The 14,362-nt window shown below is 36.9% G+C and overlaps 1 protein-coding gene across 9 annotated transcripts in view; it reads right to left on the reverse strand.

The window, feature by feature from the left end:
- Window positions 1-14,362, reverse strand: part of LOC106070643 (phospholipid-transporting ATPase ABCA1-like) — a 76,162-nt gene that overhangs the window by 55,523 nt on the left and 6,277 nt on the right. For 8 of the 9 annotated variants that reach the window (XM_056028305.1, XM_056028310.1, XM_056028307.1 and 5 more), the window contains exons 3-7: window positions 6,887-6,997; window positions 6,257-6,353; window positions 2,247-2,388; window positions 1,153-1,289; window positions 284-417 (exon numbers count right to left, since the gene is read on the reverse strand). In XM_056028305.1, coding sequence (XP_055884280.1) covers window positions 284-417; window positions 1,153-1,289; window positions 2,247-2,388; window positions 6,257-6,353; window positions 6,887-6,952 — 576 coding nt within the window. In that variant the 5' untranslated portion in view covers window positions 6,953-6,997. Of the gene's footprint in view, window positions 1-283; window positions 418-1,152; window positions 1,290-2,246; window positions 2,389-6,256; window positions 6,354-6,886; window positions 6,998-12,465; window positions 12,831-14,362 lie in introns of all 9 variants that reach the window. The other variant, XM_056028306.1, reaches the window with a different exon arrangement.

Consider the following 14,362-nt stretch of genomic DNA (forward strand, 5'->3'; position numbering starts at 1 on the left):
AAATAAAAATTGACTAGAAATATGTAGTCTATTTCTAGAAATTTTATGCAATACGCTTTTCACATACTAGAGGATTTTGTGTAATGGTGGGCAGATCTGTGCTAGTAATGTATTCATGACATTTTCATGAATACTATAGAAAGATGGTGAATTATTTTATATAGAGTCTACATTTACTGAAGAGCATCTGAAATGTTATGGAAAGTAAAGCACTGATAAGGTTAAATCTGTTTCACCCTTAAAGTATCAATGGGAACAAAAGAGGCAAAATATGTTATCTTACTTTACTAAAATTGAGAGTAGCATTTAGAAGAGTGTCTACTGCTTTTGGTGTTAATGGTAAACTCAAGTTGACAATATTGTCTCTCAGCTCTTGTTCATTGATCAGAATGTTGCCCAGTCTCAATCTCATTTGTGCTGTGACACAAACAAAAATATATAATACTGGTGCATATCAATTATTTAGACTACATAGTTTATATAATGAAAGAACAGGCTCTTACAAAAACTAGAACATAAAATCTGTAATCAAAATATATAGACTATGGCATTTCAACTTAGTTCAACTTTTACAGCTTTAAATTGAAATAGCTTAACAATGGGGTTACAAACGAGAAGTGCCCTTGGTCTGATTCAACCCATATCTGGCATAGCTGTGTTTATTTCTTACAAAATTTTACAATATAACCATTCAAAACATCTTGTAGTAGGAGATTGATTGTAGAAGATTTAAATAGTACCTTTTTTTATTATTGCTTTTATATAGCACATCTTTCATGCTTTTAACATGCTCAGTGTGCTCTGGATCAATCACTCTTATGGACGTAGGGGAAGAGGGTATCAGGGGAAAGGTTTTCATGCTGCATACCATCAGCAAACACAACTCAGCTCAAGTGGGGATTTAAACTCCTCTAGTTAGGTAGCAAAGTGGTTTATGCCACGCAGCCCCACACCCCACATTATCTTAAGGTTTTTTTTTTGTTAAATTGTTATTTAGAGGCATTGTAAAGAGGTGTGTTTGTACATTTGATTTAGTTATCATTTTTAGAAGAAAATAAAGAAAAAAAAAACCACACTTTTGAACAGAATTGTAACTTTAAAGTGAATGCAAATCATGTTTCTTTATTTTCAAAAACAAATAACATAACTTACTAAGGTCTGCTGATCCATTGGACAAAGCTTTAATCAGCTGGTTGAATAACTGCAGGTCTTGTCCCAGGTTGGAAATGAGATTCAAGTCAGAATTGTTGGCAAGAATTATTTCTAAATCATTTATAAGCCTGCCTAGTCTGTGGAGGAATAGAATAATCACACCAATAAGAGCTTACTGCGGAATATTTATAATCAACTTTCCACATGCACACACACACAATGTTTTCTATAGTTTTATTGACATATTTCCTTTCACTTATTTGGAAAACATGGCTAAATGACATATCTGTCTAGATAAACATACTGTGTCATGTAAAAGGTTGCATCCTTTATTTGAGATTCTCAGTAAATTCCTGATTTTATCAAACTCTATTGACAATTAGTAGAGATGGAACAAGCAAAATAAAAAGAAATTTATTTTTTTTTAAACAAAGCTTATATTATATGTAGTTGTATCAATTAGTCTGGATCAGTCATGTAATTTAATTTGTAATAGATCTAAACTATTAGTAATAAATCTGTGTGGTTAGAAATATTTTTACCAATTGTTTAGGGCAATTTCATACTTTTAGCATTCTCAATACGCTATAATCCTATCACTTTTCTGGACTATTAGGAGAACAGTGGAGGGAAAAAGAATGGAGTATCTGGGTGATCGCTTTTTAAATGTATTTATTTTAAAAAACGGTGAATGACCTGAAGTTGAACTCGTGCGCTAAAGCTTTCTCAGGCTTCTCAAGCCAACAAGATAACCACTCTGCTAGTGATACCAAACAAAATAGTTAATCACCAATAGTTAATTAATTAATTTTGATAGTTTTGTCAGGTAAAAGGTTAGGAAAATTGTGCAAAATTTCAGCTTGATCTGAGATTAAGTGTGGGAGAAATAACATGTGCCAACTTTTTACCAGACAGACAGAATGAGTTGATATAAGCTTTGTAAAAAGTATTAATGACCAGGTATAACTTTCATAAAACTCTCCTCATGTGTAAATGTATAAGCTATAAATACATTATCATGACCATTACTAAATGTTTACAAACATAGTTATCCCCCCTTCCTTACCCCAACAACCATGATTCATTATACTCACAGGCTGCCATTGACATTATTAATAAATGCAAATCTGTCAGTCTCCACACTTTTTTCATTACAGTCATTGTTAAAGTCACACAAATATGATGCCAGGAAAGACAGTGTCCCTGCAGATGGCATGGCCTTGGGTGCATAGTGACCTGAAGAATAGTTTATTTAATATACACTTCACACTGTGTTTTATCATGAGAATGTAAATTACATCATTTTTATTTATATTTCTTAATGGGGTTTTCTATGTCACAGCTCATTTGTATAAAATTTGTATAGCCCCCACTCTAGTTTACTTATATATAGATTCTACTCTAGTTTACTTATTAAGCCCCCACTCTAGTTTATTTGTTAAGCCCCAACTCTAGTTTACTTATTAAGCCCTCACTCTAGTTTACTTGTTAGCCCCCACTCTAGTTTACTTATTAAGCCCTCACTCTAGTTTACTTATTAAGCCCTCACTCTAGTTTACTTATTAAGCCCTCACTCTAGTTTACTTATTAAGCCCTCACTCTAGTTTACTTGTTAAGCCCCCACTCTAGTTTACTTATTAAGCCCTCACTCTAGTTTACTTGTTAAGCCCCCACTCTAGTTTACTTGTTAAGCCCCCACTCTAGTTTACTTGTTAAGCCCCCACTCTAGTTTACTTGTTAGCCCCCACTCTAGTTTACTTGTTAGCCCCCACTCTAGTTTACTTATTAAGCCCTCACTCTAGTTTACTTATTAAGCCCTCACTCTAGTTTACTTATTAAGCCCTCACTCTAGTTTACTTATTAAGCCCTCACTCTAGTTTACTTGTTAAGCCCCCACTCTAGTTTACTTATTAAGCCCTCACTCTAGTTTACTTGTTAAGCCCCCACTCTAGTTTACTTGTTAAGCCCCCACTCTAGTTTACTTGTTAAGCCCCCACTCTAGTTTACTTATTAAGCCCTCACTCTAGTTTACTTATTAAGCCCTCACTCTAGTTTACTTGTTAGCCCTCACTCTAGTTTACTTGTTAGCCCCCACTCTAGTTTACTTATTAAGCCCTCACTCTAGTTTACTTATTAAGCCCTCACTCTAGTTTACTTGTTAGCCCCCACTCTAGTTTACTTATTAAGCCCTCACTCTAGTTTACTTATTAAGCCCTCACTCTAGTTTACTTATTAAGCCCTCACTGTAGTTTACTTGTTAAGCCCCCACTCTAGTTTACTTGTTAAGCCCCCACTCTAGTTTACTTGTTAAGCCCCCACTCTAGTTTACTTGTTAAGCCCCCACTCTAGTTTACTTGTTAAGCCCCCACTCTAGTTTACTTATTAAGCCCTCACTCTAGTTTACTTATTAAGCCCTCACTCTAGTTTACTTGTTAGCCCCCACTCTAGTTTACTTATTAAGCCCTCACTCTAGTTTACTTGTTAAGCCCCCACTCTAGTTTACTTGTTAGCCCCCACTCTAGTTTACTTATTAAGCCCTCACTCTAGTTTACTTGTTAAGCCCCCACTCTAGTTTACTTATTAAGCCCTCACTCTAGTTTACTTATTAAGCCCTCACTCTAGTTTACTTGTTAGCCCCCACTCTAGTTTACTTGTTAGCCCCCACTCTAGTTTACTTGTTAGCCCCCACTCTAGTTTATTGTTAAGCCCCCACTCTAGTTTACTTGTTAGCCCCCACTCTAGTTTACTTGTTAGCCCCCACTCTAGTTTAATTGTTAAGCCCCCACTCTAGTTTACTTGTTAGCCCCCACTCTAGTTTACTTGTTAGCCCCCACTCTAGTTTACTTGTTAGCCCCCACTCTAGTTTACTTATAAAGCCATGACTCTAAATTTACTTGTTAAGCCACCACTTTAAACTTGGGTTAATTTCAATGTTTTTGTCCTGAAGGCCTGCAACTGGATGGTTTCCTGTCCAAGTAGTTAGTGCTCCAGACTATAGAAATATTTTAATTGGGAAAAAGATATGGGAGGTTTTTTATATGATGTAAGTAAAATCCAATAAGTGAACAACTCACTGAGATATAGCTTTTTGCTGAAACATCATTTTTTATAACTAGACTAACTACAAGAACTATACAGACAAGGTATTTCTGAGAACAAAAAGACAGTTCTTATACTAATAGTTAAAAAAGAACTAAATGGAAACTATGATTTGAAAAATAAAGGTGCCCTGTCCTCATGCTGCTATTTAATAAATTGTTGAAATGGGTTCTTTACTTTGCCTGTACTTTAGAACCTCTAGGCTGTTAAGGGAAATTACTTTTATCACAATTACTCAATTCTATAAACAGAAATATATAGTTTGTCTATCGTGGTTCGATGATTACCACTTTGTCTTCCAGGGGGGCTGAGGGCTTTGCAGTGGGGTTTTATGCCTCCTCATGTGACTGGTGAGACTATGTGAACCCGGAATGTTCGAATGCACACTGGGCAGGTTATTCCAACTGGTGCTTTCATTAGCCTTGGTTTTCTTCTCTGGCATTTTTCTTCTGCCAGCGTTGTTATCTTTTCCTCAGCAACCTGTGCGCCAGTTTTCACAGCGCGACACCATGATGCTCTGTCATGTGCCTCTGTCTCCCAGGTGGATGGGTCTATGCTGAATGCCTTCAGAGAAACTTTGAGGGTGTCCCTGAAACGTTTTCTTTGACCACCTTGCGAGCGCTTTCCTTCGCTTAGTTGGCCATACGAGAGGGATGCGGCGGTCTTCCATTCTGCAGACGTATCCTGCCCATCGCAGCTGGGACTGCATAGGATTGTGTGGATGCTTTGCAGACCTGCTCTTCGAAGGACTTCAGTATCTGGTATTTTGTCTTGCCATTTGACATTCAGTATTTTTCTTAGACATGTCATGTGGAAGTGGTTCAGTTTCTTTGCATGTTTTCTGTACACTGTCCACGTTTTTGAGGCATAGAGCAATGTAGTGAGGATGACAGCTCAATAGATCCCTAGCTTTGTATTTGTGGTGATAGCACGTCTGTTCCAGACGTTTTTAGACATAGGATGCACTGCCTTGGTGATACTCAGGTCGATTTCATTATCGATCTTTCCATTTCTGGAGATTGTGCTGCCAAGATATGTGAATCTGTCCACTGCGTTTATATCATGTCCATTTATCTTTTTGTGTTAATGGTAAGGCCAAAGTCTGAGCATGCTCTTGAGAAGTCACTGACGATACTCTGCAGATCATCTTCAGAGCAGGCATTTAGGGCACAGTCATCAGCAAATAGCAAGTCCCTGATTACTGCTGATTTTATTTTTTATTTTGCTTTGAGCTGCCTCAGGTTGAATAGGCCACCATCAAATCTGTATGTTATATTTATCCCGCTGTTTTCTCTATTTGTGAATGCATCTGTCAGCATAGCAGAGAACATGATACTGAACAATGTAGGTGCTAGGACACAGCCTTGTTTGAACCCATTTGATACTTCGAAGGGCTCTGATGTTCTCCACTTTCCTAGACACGAGCCTTCATGCCATCATGAAATTGTCTCACCATGGTTATGAATTTTTGTGGACAACCATACTTTGACATAATCTTCCAGAGTCCTTCTCTGCTAACAGTGTCGAATGCTTTTTTTTAGGTTGACATATATTGAGAAGAGGTCAGCATTTTGTTATTGGCATTTTTCCTGGAGCTGCCTTGCCGCAAAAATTCATTTCTTGGTACTAGCTGTAGCCTGTCTATGGCCGCTTCATTTATAATGGATGGTGTATTGAGAACCTTTTCAAAGTGCTCGGCCCAGGATTTTCTTTCTAATCTGTAAATAGCACTGTCCCATCAGCATTTAGTTGAGAGGATGAGCCTGACTTTGTGGATCCATAGACCTCCTCGTTTATGGCATGGAAGAAGTTCTTCAAGTCATGCTTGTCAGCAAATTCCTGTATTGCTTCCACTTTCTTGCTTAGCCGGGTATCTTGCATTTGGCGTAACTGTTTTTGCACATTTTTGCTGATGTTTGTGAATGCATCTTTAGTGGACTGGGAGTTTGGGTTGTTCAGATACAATTTATGAAATAACATTTCTATTGATTGAATAATACATTACATGTTGGTATATTCTCCCGGACATCTGGGCGGAATCTGACAGCTACAAGAATCAGGAACAGGGTCAGAGGCCATACTATTTCAACAACCACCCTGAACTGGAAAAGCAAATTGGATGTTACAAATCATTTAAAACATTAATGAACATAATAAACAATAGTTAACAAAGAACAAAAAAGGAGCAATAAAGGGGATTGGAAAGTTAATCTTTTTATTCAATTAATGCCCTTGCCTGGGTCTTTTTTCTTTCAACTGTTACTTTTTCAACTATTTTGATCTCTTGTGGAAAAACTATAAAAAGCATTCTGTTGTAGCCGATGTACAGAATAAAGGAATGTTGATAACCTATGTTTGTTTTTGATAATCTATGTTTTTTTTTGTGAGGTATAGGATTTTTTTTTCTCACTTTTTAGCACTTCAGAGAATCAAATTGCTTAAGCTCTTGTGTTTGTAGAACAACTGTTGTTTACTACATAGTCAAACAGTAAAGTTCAATTCAGCCTATTTGATTGTAGTTTAGTTTTTTTTTGTGTGAAAATCCTCAGTAGTACAAGAGATTCAATGTAATTGAATATGTATTGCTTCACTGGTAGTAACAGTTTTAAAGTAGCAGATGTAATATTTAACTTACTGGTTGTCGTTTGCGAAGAACAAAATTTTTCCATAATAAAAGTCTGAGCTGTAGTAAAAATCCCATCTGGAATGTTCTTGATTAAAACTGCCTCTTCATTGAGAATATAATCTGGAAAGAATACCAAATCAGAACTACTTTCATCTTGAAGATCAAAGTTATGTTTTAATTATTGATTATTGTCTGGCTTTTGTTTTGTTGGGTGGGGGGTCCTTGAATTCTGAACCAAGGGGTATTGAGTATGAATGACAGTTAAGATGGAATTTAATTTTCTTGATTTTTTAGCATGCTCATGAAGTTGTTGGTCTAACAACATGACACCCTTGTTAACCATCAGCCATAGAAACAGATCAGCTTTACATCATCTATCAATAACATCGCAAGGTCTGAAAAGGGCAATTTTACGATGTTTTTTTTTGTCAATCTTCAAAGTGTTTTATCTTTTAACACTTAAATGAATCAAGTAAAAAATAGTTGTCTTGAGAGATCTAGTATCTGTTCCATTTTCTTAAAATTCAGACTGTAATCCTAGCGCCTAATACTACCAATTACATACCAGTATAATATTTCAATAGCAAAGGAAATGTGTATAAATTACTTAGGCCTACCTTATGTCAAACACTGTGTGCATACACAGAACATTGATTTTTAACTGGTTCTATATCTTTCTATGAAATAGAATTGTGCCCAAACCTAAGGCCTAACAGAGCACAGGCTCCACTCAATAGGTGGGAGTTAATATGACATCTTCTTCATGACAAACAAAACATATGGAGAGTGGTAAAGATTTACTTTTTTATAGGGGGAAATACGAGCAGGAAGTGTGTCAGACTTATCAAGTGAAAAAATAAGAATGTAAAGTTCCCCTTTCAGAGCACATGGTCTATAGACTTAAAGTTACTTTATCACAGAATTGATTATTGCTACTTCAGAGTCAATACTTCCAGAAAGCTTCACCAACTTCATTTGTTCATCAACTACATCCTCTTAGGCACACACTGCATTTAATATAGGCCTGCGCTTACATGGTTGTTAACACATTCTGTTTCTAACATGTAACTTGAGAGTCATGTACGGAAGCTAATGATTCGAATCACTGAAGTCAATGCAAAAAGCAGCATCAGGCGAGTTCCTGTTTCTTTCAAGTAGGCCTGCGGTATTTAAAGTAACAATGGACATTGACAAAAAGTAATCACAAACTGTTAACGAACTTTTGTCTCGAAACCCCGAAATCAGGCGAAATCGTAAAATGTGTCACCGTGGTAACAAAGCGGAGATACTAAAAATAGTATCTTATTAAATAGTACTAGTTTATTCAATAGAACTACGCTAGAACGAAGGCTCTAAATCTATGTGCTAAGAAAGTGTTCTGAGGGCGTCTAGATATCAAGGACGATACATTGCTTTCAAAATCACTGGATTTCAAAGTTGTTGACGTATTGACCTTAATGTCAAATTTATTTGCCAAAAATGTAAACAAATCGCTTATAATTATCATTTTACTTTCACTACACCAGCGATGCGGGACATGTCCGATGTGTGACGCGCTACAATACGGAGTCGGCGGAATGATAATAAGTCTCGATGTAATGATAATTAGACTCGACGCAATGATAATTAGACTCGCCGCAATGATAATTAGACTCGCCGCAATGATAATTAGACTCGACGTAATGATAATAAGACTCGACGTAATGATAATAAGACTCGACGTAATGATAATTAGACTCGACATAATGATAATTAGACACGACGTAATGATAATAAGACTCGACGTAATGATAATTAGACTCGACATAATGATAATTAGACACGACGTAATGATAATTAGACTCGACGTAATGATAATTAGACTCGACGTAATGATAATTAGACTCGACATAATGATAATTAGACACGACGTAATGATAATAAGACTCGACGTAATGATAATTAGACTCGACATAATGATAATTAGGTCGTCGCCTAAAACTAACACTACAAAAATAAAAAAAACTTCAATTTAATTGTTTTCATAAAGCCATCACGGATACCTTCTCACCGAGTTCTCCTACCCCCCCCCCCTAACTGGTCCACACTGGTGATTGGACCATAGCGCATTGATGTATGATTGTTAGTCTAGATCTATTATAAACTAAATTTACATGATTGATTCAAAATAATCGATACCATTACACTTATATAAGCTTTTTTTTTTTTTTTATTTTTTTTTTCTGTTAGATGTTGAGACGGTGATAGAATCATAAATGCTTCAACCAACAAAACTGCTGACTCACTGGCCCATAGAACAATAAGAGAAAAAAACGTGATGACATGAAAATAGTGTCAAGTCACTGGCCAACAACCCGGGCGTTCAGTGACGTGCTGGTGAAAGGAATCAATCAATGCTCTGGTGCAGCGCCACTTCAACTAGCTAGGCACACTTTGTTTGTTATTTGTAAGGTAGCTTATAGCTACACAAACACGGTCAATAGAAAAGGATTGGGCAATTGCTATGTGTTACTAATAAAAGAAACGACAGTCGGCTAATACATGACTAGGGAATCTTGACCGACACCTGTTTAGAGTTATGCAGTCTAGTAACGGTTCATCAAAACGCGGTTCAAACCAAGAATAAATAAATGATCAAGCTTCGTTAACACGTTACTCTATTTACGGCATTCGAGTGTGTGGGTCAAAAGTGTGGCTACACTTTAACAGGAAGTAGGAGGCTCGCTGTTTGAGTATAAGCAGTAATAAGCTTACAGACCTACACGGACTTAATCATGCTAAACTGTGTGAGACCAATATAGAACGTAATTGTTGTGATCATCCTAAAGAACTAATTTAAGACTAAGTAATACCTAAGAAAGTCTACAGATGCATATCTAATTTATAACAGCGAGTTCATCCTTAGCTCCAGTAGGTTAATATTCAGGTGACCAGAAGTCTTGCTATAGGCGTGACAGGCCAGGACCTCGGACGGCCAGGACCTCGGACAGCCCCGACTTCGACCGTCTGTCACGCTATTCATAAAATATCCATGCCACGCATTTATTGAAGAATCTGATTAAGAATATCGCTAGATGAATGATTTCAAATTTCCCGCCATTCGTTATGGCGATATTGTCTATAGAGTAAACAACGGCATAAAAACTGAGTCTGAGTCAGACTGTCAAGACTAATAGACATGGAAACAATATGTAGGCAAAAATATGAATTCAGAATGAGTCAGACTGTCAAGTCTAATAGACATGGAAACAATATGTAGGCAAAAATATGAATTCAGAATGAGTCAGACTGTCAAGACTAATAGACATGGAAACAATATGTAGGCAAAAATATGAATTCAGAATGAGTCAGACTGTCAAGACAAATAGACATGGAAACAATATGTAGGCAAAAATATGAATTCAGAATGAGTCAGACTGTCAAGTCTAATAGACATGGAAACAATATGTAGGCAAAAATATGAATTCAGAATGAGTCAGACTGTCAAGACTAATAGACATGGAAACAATATGTAGGCAAAAATATGAATTCTGCTCCAACACCGTCCGCGAAAAATCTTAAAACTGATTCAACAAAATGTGACGATGTAGAATATAGCAGAATTTAGGGCTTTGGAACGATAAGCTGCAGACTATCCTCTGTAATGCCTGAGGTTGTCACAAAGTTATGTCCTAGTTTGACATCAGTCAGTACACGTCTCAAATGAAGTGCCCCACCAAAATCAAAAGCTTCATTGAAAACATGTGAACTGAAATGTGGCTGTATTTTGTAGACAACATTGCGGGCTATATTTCATGTAACCAATGTCTGCTTATTGAGGGACAGAATGTCAGTGCTCTTAACGTAGGTTATGCTGTCACTGAGGACTTTGCGCACGGAAAGAAGGACGAACAGATGCCTCCAAACGAAGAAGGCACACCACTTTGCAAGACGCCGGGACAACTGGATGAAATGATTCGGAAGAGACCATCGTAAAGTCTGACTAAAATTGTAAGGAGTATCTCATAGAAAAAGAAGCGTCCGAATCTAAAACGATAACTCTTAAAATTTGAAATTATTTCGTCAAAACTTCTTCCAATATAGATTGAAGGCAAAGAGTTATTTGACGAGATTAACAAAGTGGCAAACTTCGCTTTCTCGAACTAGACTTCCGATCGAAATTTCCACAAGACAGCCATCAATGGTCTAAAAGTTTACTTGATTTTTGACAAGAAATCTGTGCCCTACCAAATGTGTCCAGTAAAAATACAATGTTAAAGGTGGAAACACTAAAAGGACTTTTAATCTAGAAGCGCACTATATTGCAAGAAACAAAGTTTACTAGGGGAAACATTCAAACCAATTCATAGAAGTGAAACATTCAAACTGATTCATCGCAGGGAAACATTCAAACTTTATTATAGCAGTGAAAAATTCGAACTTTATAATAGCGGTGAAACATTCTAAAATAGTAGTGAAACATTCAGACTTTACAATAGCAGTTTATTTATTTAAAAAAAAAACAGACAAAAAAAAAGAAACATATTACAACATCAGTCAAGTACAATTTCTTTCCCTTGTTCAATACCTAACAAAATAATTTATTACCAATAGTTAATTAACTAATTGTTTTTATTTTATTTATTTATTCTTGTGTTGTCAGGTAGATGAAATAATTGTGCCAAATTGATCCGAGATTGGGTGAGGGAGAAATACAAAGTACAAACTTTGTACCCGACACACAGACAGACAGAGTTGTAAGCTTTGTAAAAAAAACATATCGTAAGTAGTTAGTGTTGCTAGATAGACTTTCGTGACAATGGTACTTATTATGTTAAAAATAAACTTGGCAGCTAATTCAAGTAAAAAACCTTTGTACCTTCAACAAAGTGAAGACGATAGTAGAATTACATGTTATTATTTATTTAGGAAAGAGCTGGGAAGCCATACAAAAAAAAAAACTAGCAAGAGGCGGTGGAGAGTGGCGCATTTTTACTGAAAAGGAAATAATAGTACTTGTTTATATAGTTTTTAAGAGAAAAAAAAAACATACAAACTATTTTACCTTGTTGTAAAAAGTGGTTTATATGTTAGTGCATTAAATATGTATAATTGATTTGAAAAAAATACAAATGGATTCACTTTCAGATAATACAAAAGCAGATCTTACATTAAAGGTGATGGTGAAATCGGATTTTGATTATTATTATAGAACACACAGGCGGCACAAAGAAAGAAAATACATTTGTCTATTGTTAATTAATTTCACGACATATGTTTATGATACATTTGGTATTGGCAGTAAACTTTAAAGTTTCTAAAAATAGAGTTTAACTACATTATAGACAATTTATTTAGTAATTTACTTTAAGAGAGTGAACAAAAATTCTTCGTACAAAATAATGTAAATTCTTAATGTTACATAACAAAGTATCCTTAGAAAATGCCACATAACAATGAATCCTCAGAGAATGCTTCATAACCATGTATTCTCATATAATATTATATCACAATGTATCCTCACAAAATAATAAAGGGTTCATCTCGGTTTATAAATTAATAAATAATAACTTGAAATCCAGAGAAAGACTCAACTAGATCTAAATTACCTAGCTCGCACAAAATTAGCTCCTTCTCAAGCTAAGAACCATCATCTCCACTTTTTGTTTTCCTTCCAAATAAACGACTGCCATGAGACTTGAAGGCTCTTAGTTATTTCAAAAATAACTAGGCCTAATTAAAACCCTATAAATAATCCTTCCTGTTGTGTCCTTATTTTGAGAAGCCCTGCTCTAAATAATCAGACCTGGTACTGATAAAAAGAACAAATACATTGAATGTTGACTGCGACACTCATCAACACAGACTAGAATGACTTCAGTCGGCTATTGGAAGCAACAAAAGCAACGAGATGTCTCTTTTCAATGACTGTACACTATACGATAGAGTGGACTTTCTGTTGCTTTGTAGCCTACTAGTGAGAACAAAAAAAAAAAAAAAAAGGTCAAGTTTAGAAAATGTAACTTTAAAAAGGTTTTGATTTATTTATAGAACAGTGTCGATAGTAAACTCTTCATTGGCTCTTAACCATTTAGTCGCGCTAGACCACGTTCTTCATCGACTTAGCCTACTTTACATACAAACCAGTTCAATCCGAGATACCTGAGCGTGTGCAGTTCAATATTGTTACGAATCTCACTATCCAGGCTCTCTGCAAACTGCACCATACACCACCAACTTAAAGAACTTGACAAGTCAGGGCTCCAAAATAACGTAAAGGTTTAATGTCCATAAATAACAGCCAATACTGTACAATTGGCAGCACGTAGAACAGTACAAATAGCTCTGCGATAACAAATATCTCTCCGATAACACCGTTCCGCCGTATCAAGTCTTGCACTGGCCTCTCCGTCTCGTTCCGGGCTTGCACTGGGTTCAACAGTTCAGGACTGACTTCACACAATTGGGCTCGTTGTGTCGGACTCGATCACAGACCAAGATCAAGACGCCGTTCGTCTCAACTGTACTTGATAGTACTCCGCACTGAACCGTCGTAATGCTCCGTACAGAACCACACCGCTGAACTGTGCTGTAGTCGACCGTGTTCTGAACTCTTGTCGTGAACCTCCTTTCTGAACCTTGCTGTATTGAGCCCCTTTTCTCGACTGTCTTGACTGCGACACCTCCTCTCTTATATAGGGTCCCTACTGGCCTTCTCGAACAGGACAGAACGCCGCTCGACGTTTCCAGGTGGTCAGATGACTACAACTCTCGTGACGCTCCTGAGCTCTGTTCACGACGTCGATCCTTCCCGGACCGCCGTCGATCCTTCCCGAACCGCCGTGTTGATACTCGTCTTGGCTGACAGTCGTAACTCGTCACGGTTGACCGCTCGTCTAGCGCTGGCCTGGAGCGATTTGCGTCGGCTGACTACACACACACCACTACCCCCATCTGTGCCACCACCAGGTTTATAACAATATAAACAACGACAGCACTCGACCGGCCCCTCGGTCAGTGAACAGACTAGTTGACAAAAGTCGATTCACTTCATCCGTTTCCAATGCGTTGTTATCACATGAACTACTACATACATCCTAGTAGGAGACCATCCTCTAGTGAAATCTAAATCTCCTAGCGGAACGTGTCAGAGAAATAGTTCAAGGAATTTCTGTGTCAGGGAGTGTCCAAATAGGAGATACAGAAATAGAAGGAAAACGAACTTTTTAAACAAGTAAAAGAAAAAGGTCAGAAGAAAAGAATAAATTAAGGTCCTATAAGACAACTAGAAAGCATTTGGAACATGTGATCAATAATTATTGTGGTGGCGGTAGCCTAGATAACTATCCCGGCAGCCGACTTTAACGTCAGACTAGGCAGCACGCGCTTTAAATCGAAGTGCACCGCTCAGCATTAGCACATAAGCACATTCCAATCTATACAGTGCAGCTGACGAAGGCAATATGATCTGACGTTGGCAGTTTATTTTGTTATTTTGGGTACCTG

The sequence above is a fragment of the Biomphalaria glabrata genome, chromosome 5 (assembly GCF_947242115.1).
Source record: "Biomphalaria glabrata chromosome 5, xgBioGlab47.1, whole genome shotgun sequence".
NCBI lineage: Eukaryota > Metazoa > Mollusca > Gastropoda > Planorbidae > Biomphalaria > Biomphalaria glabrata.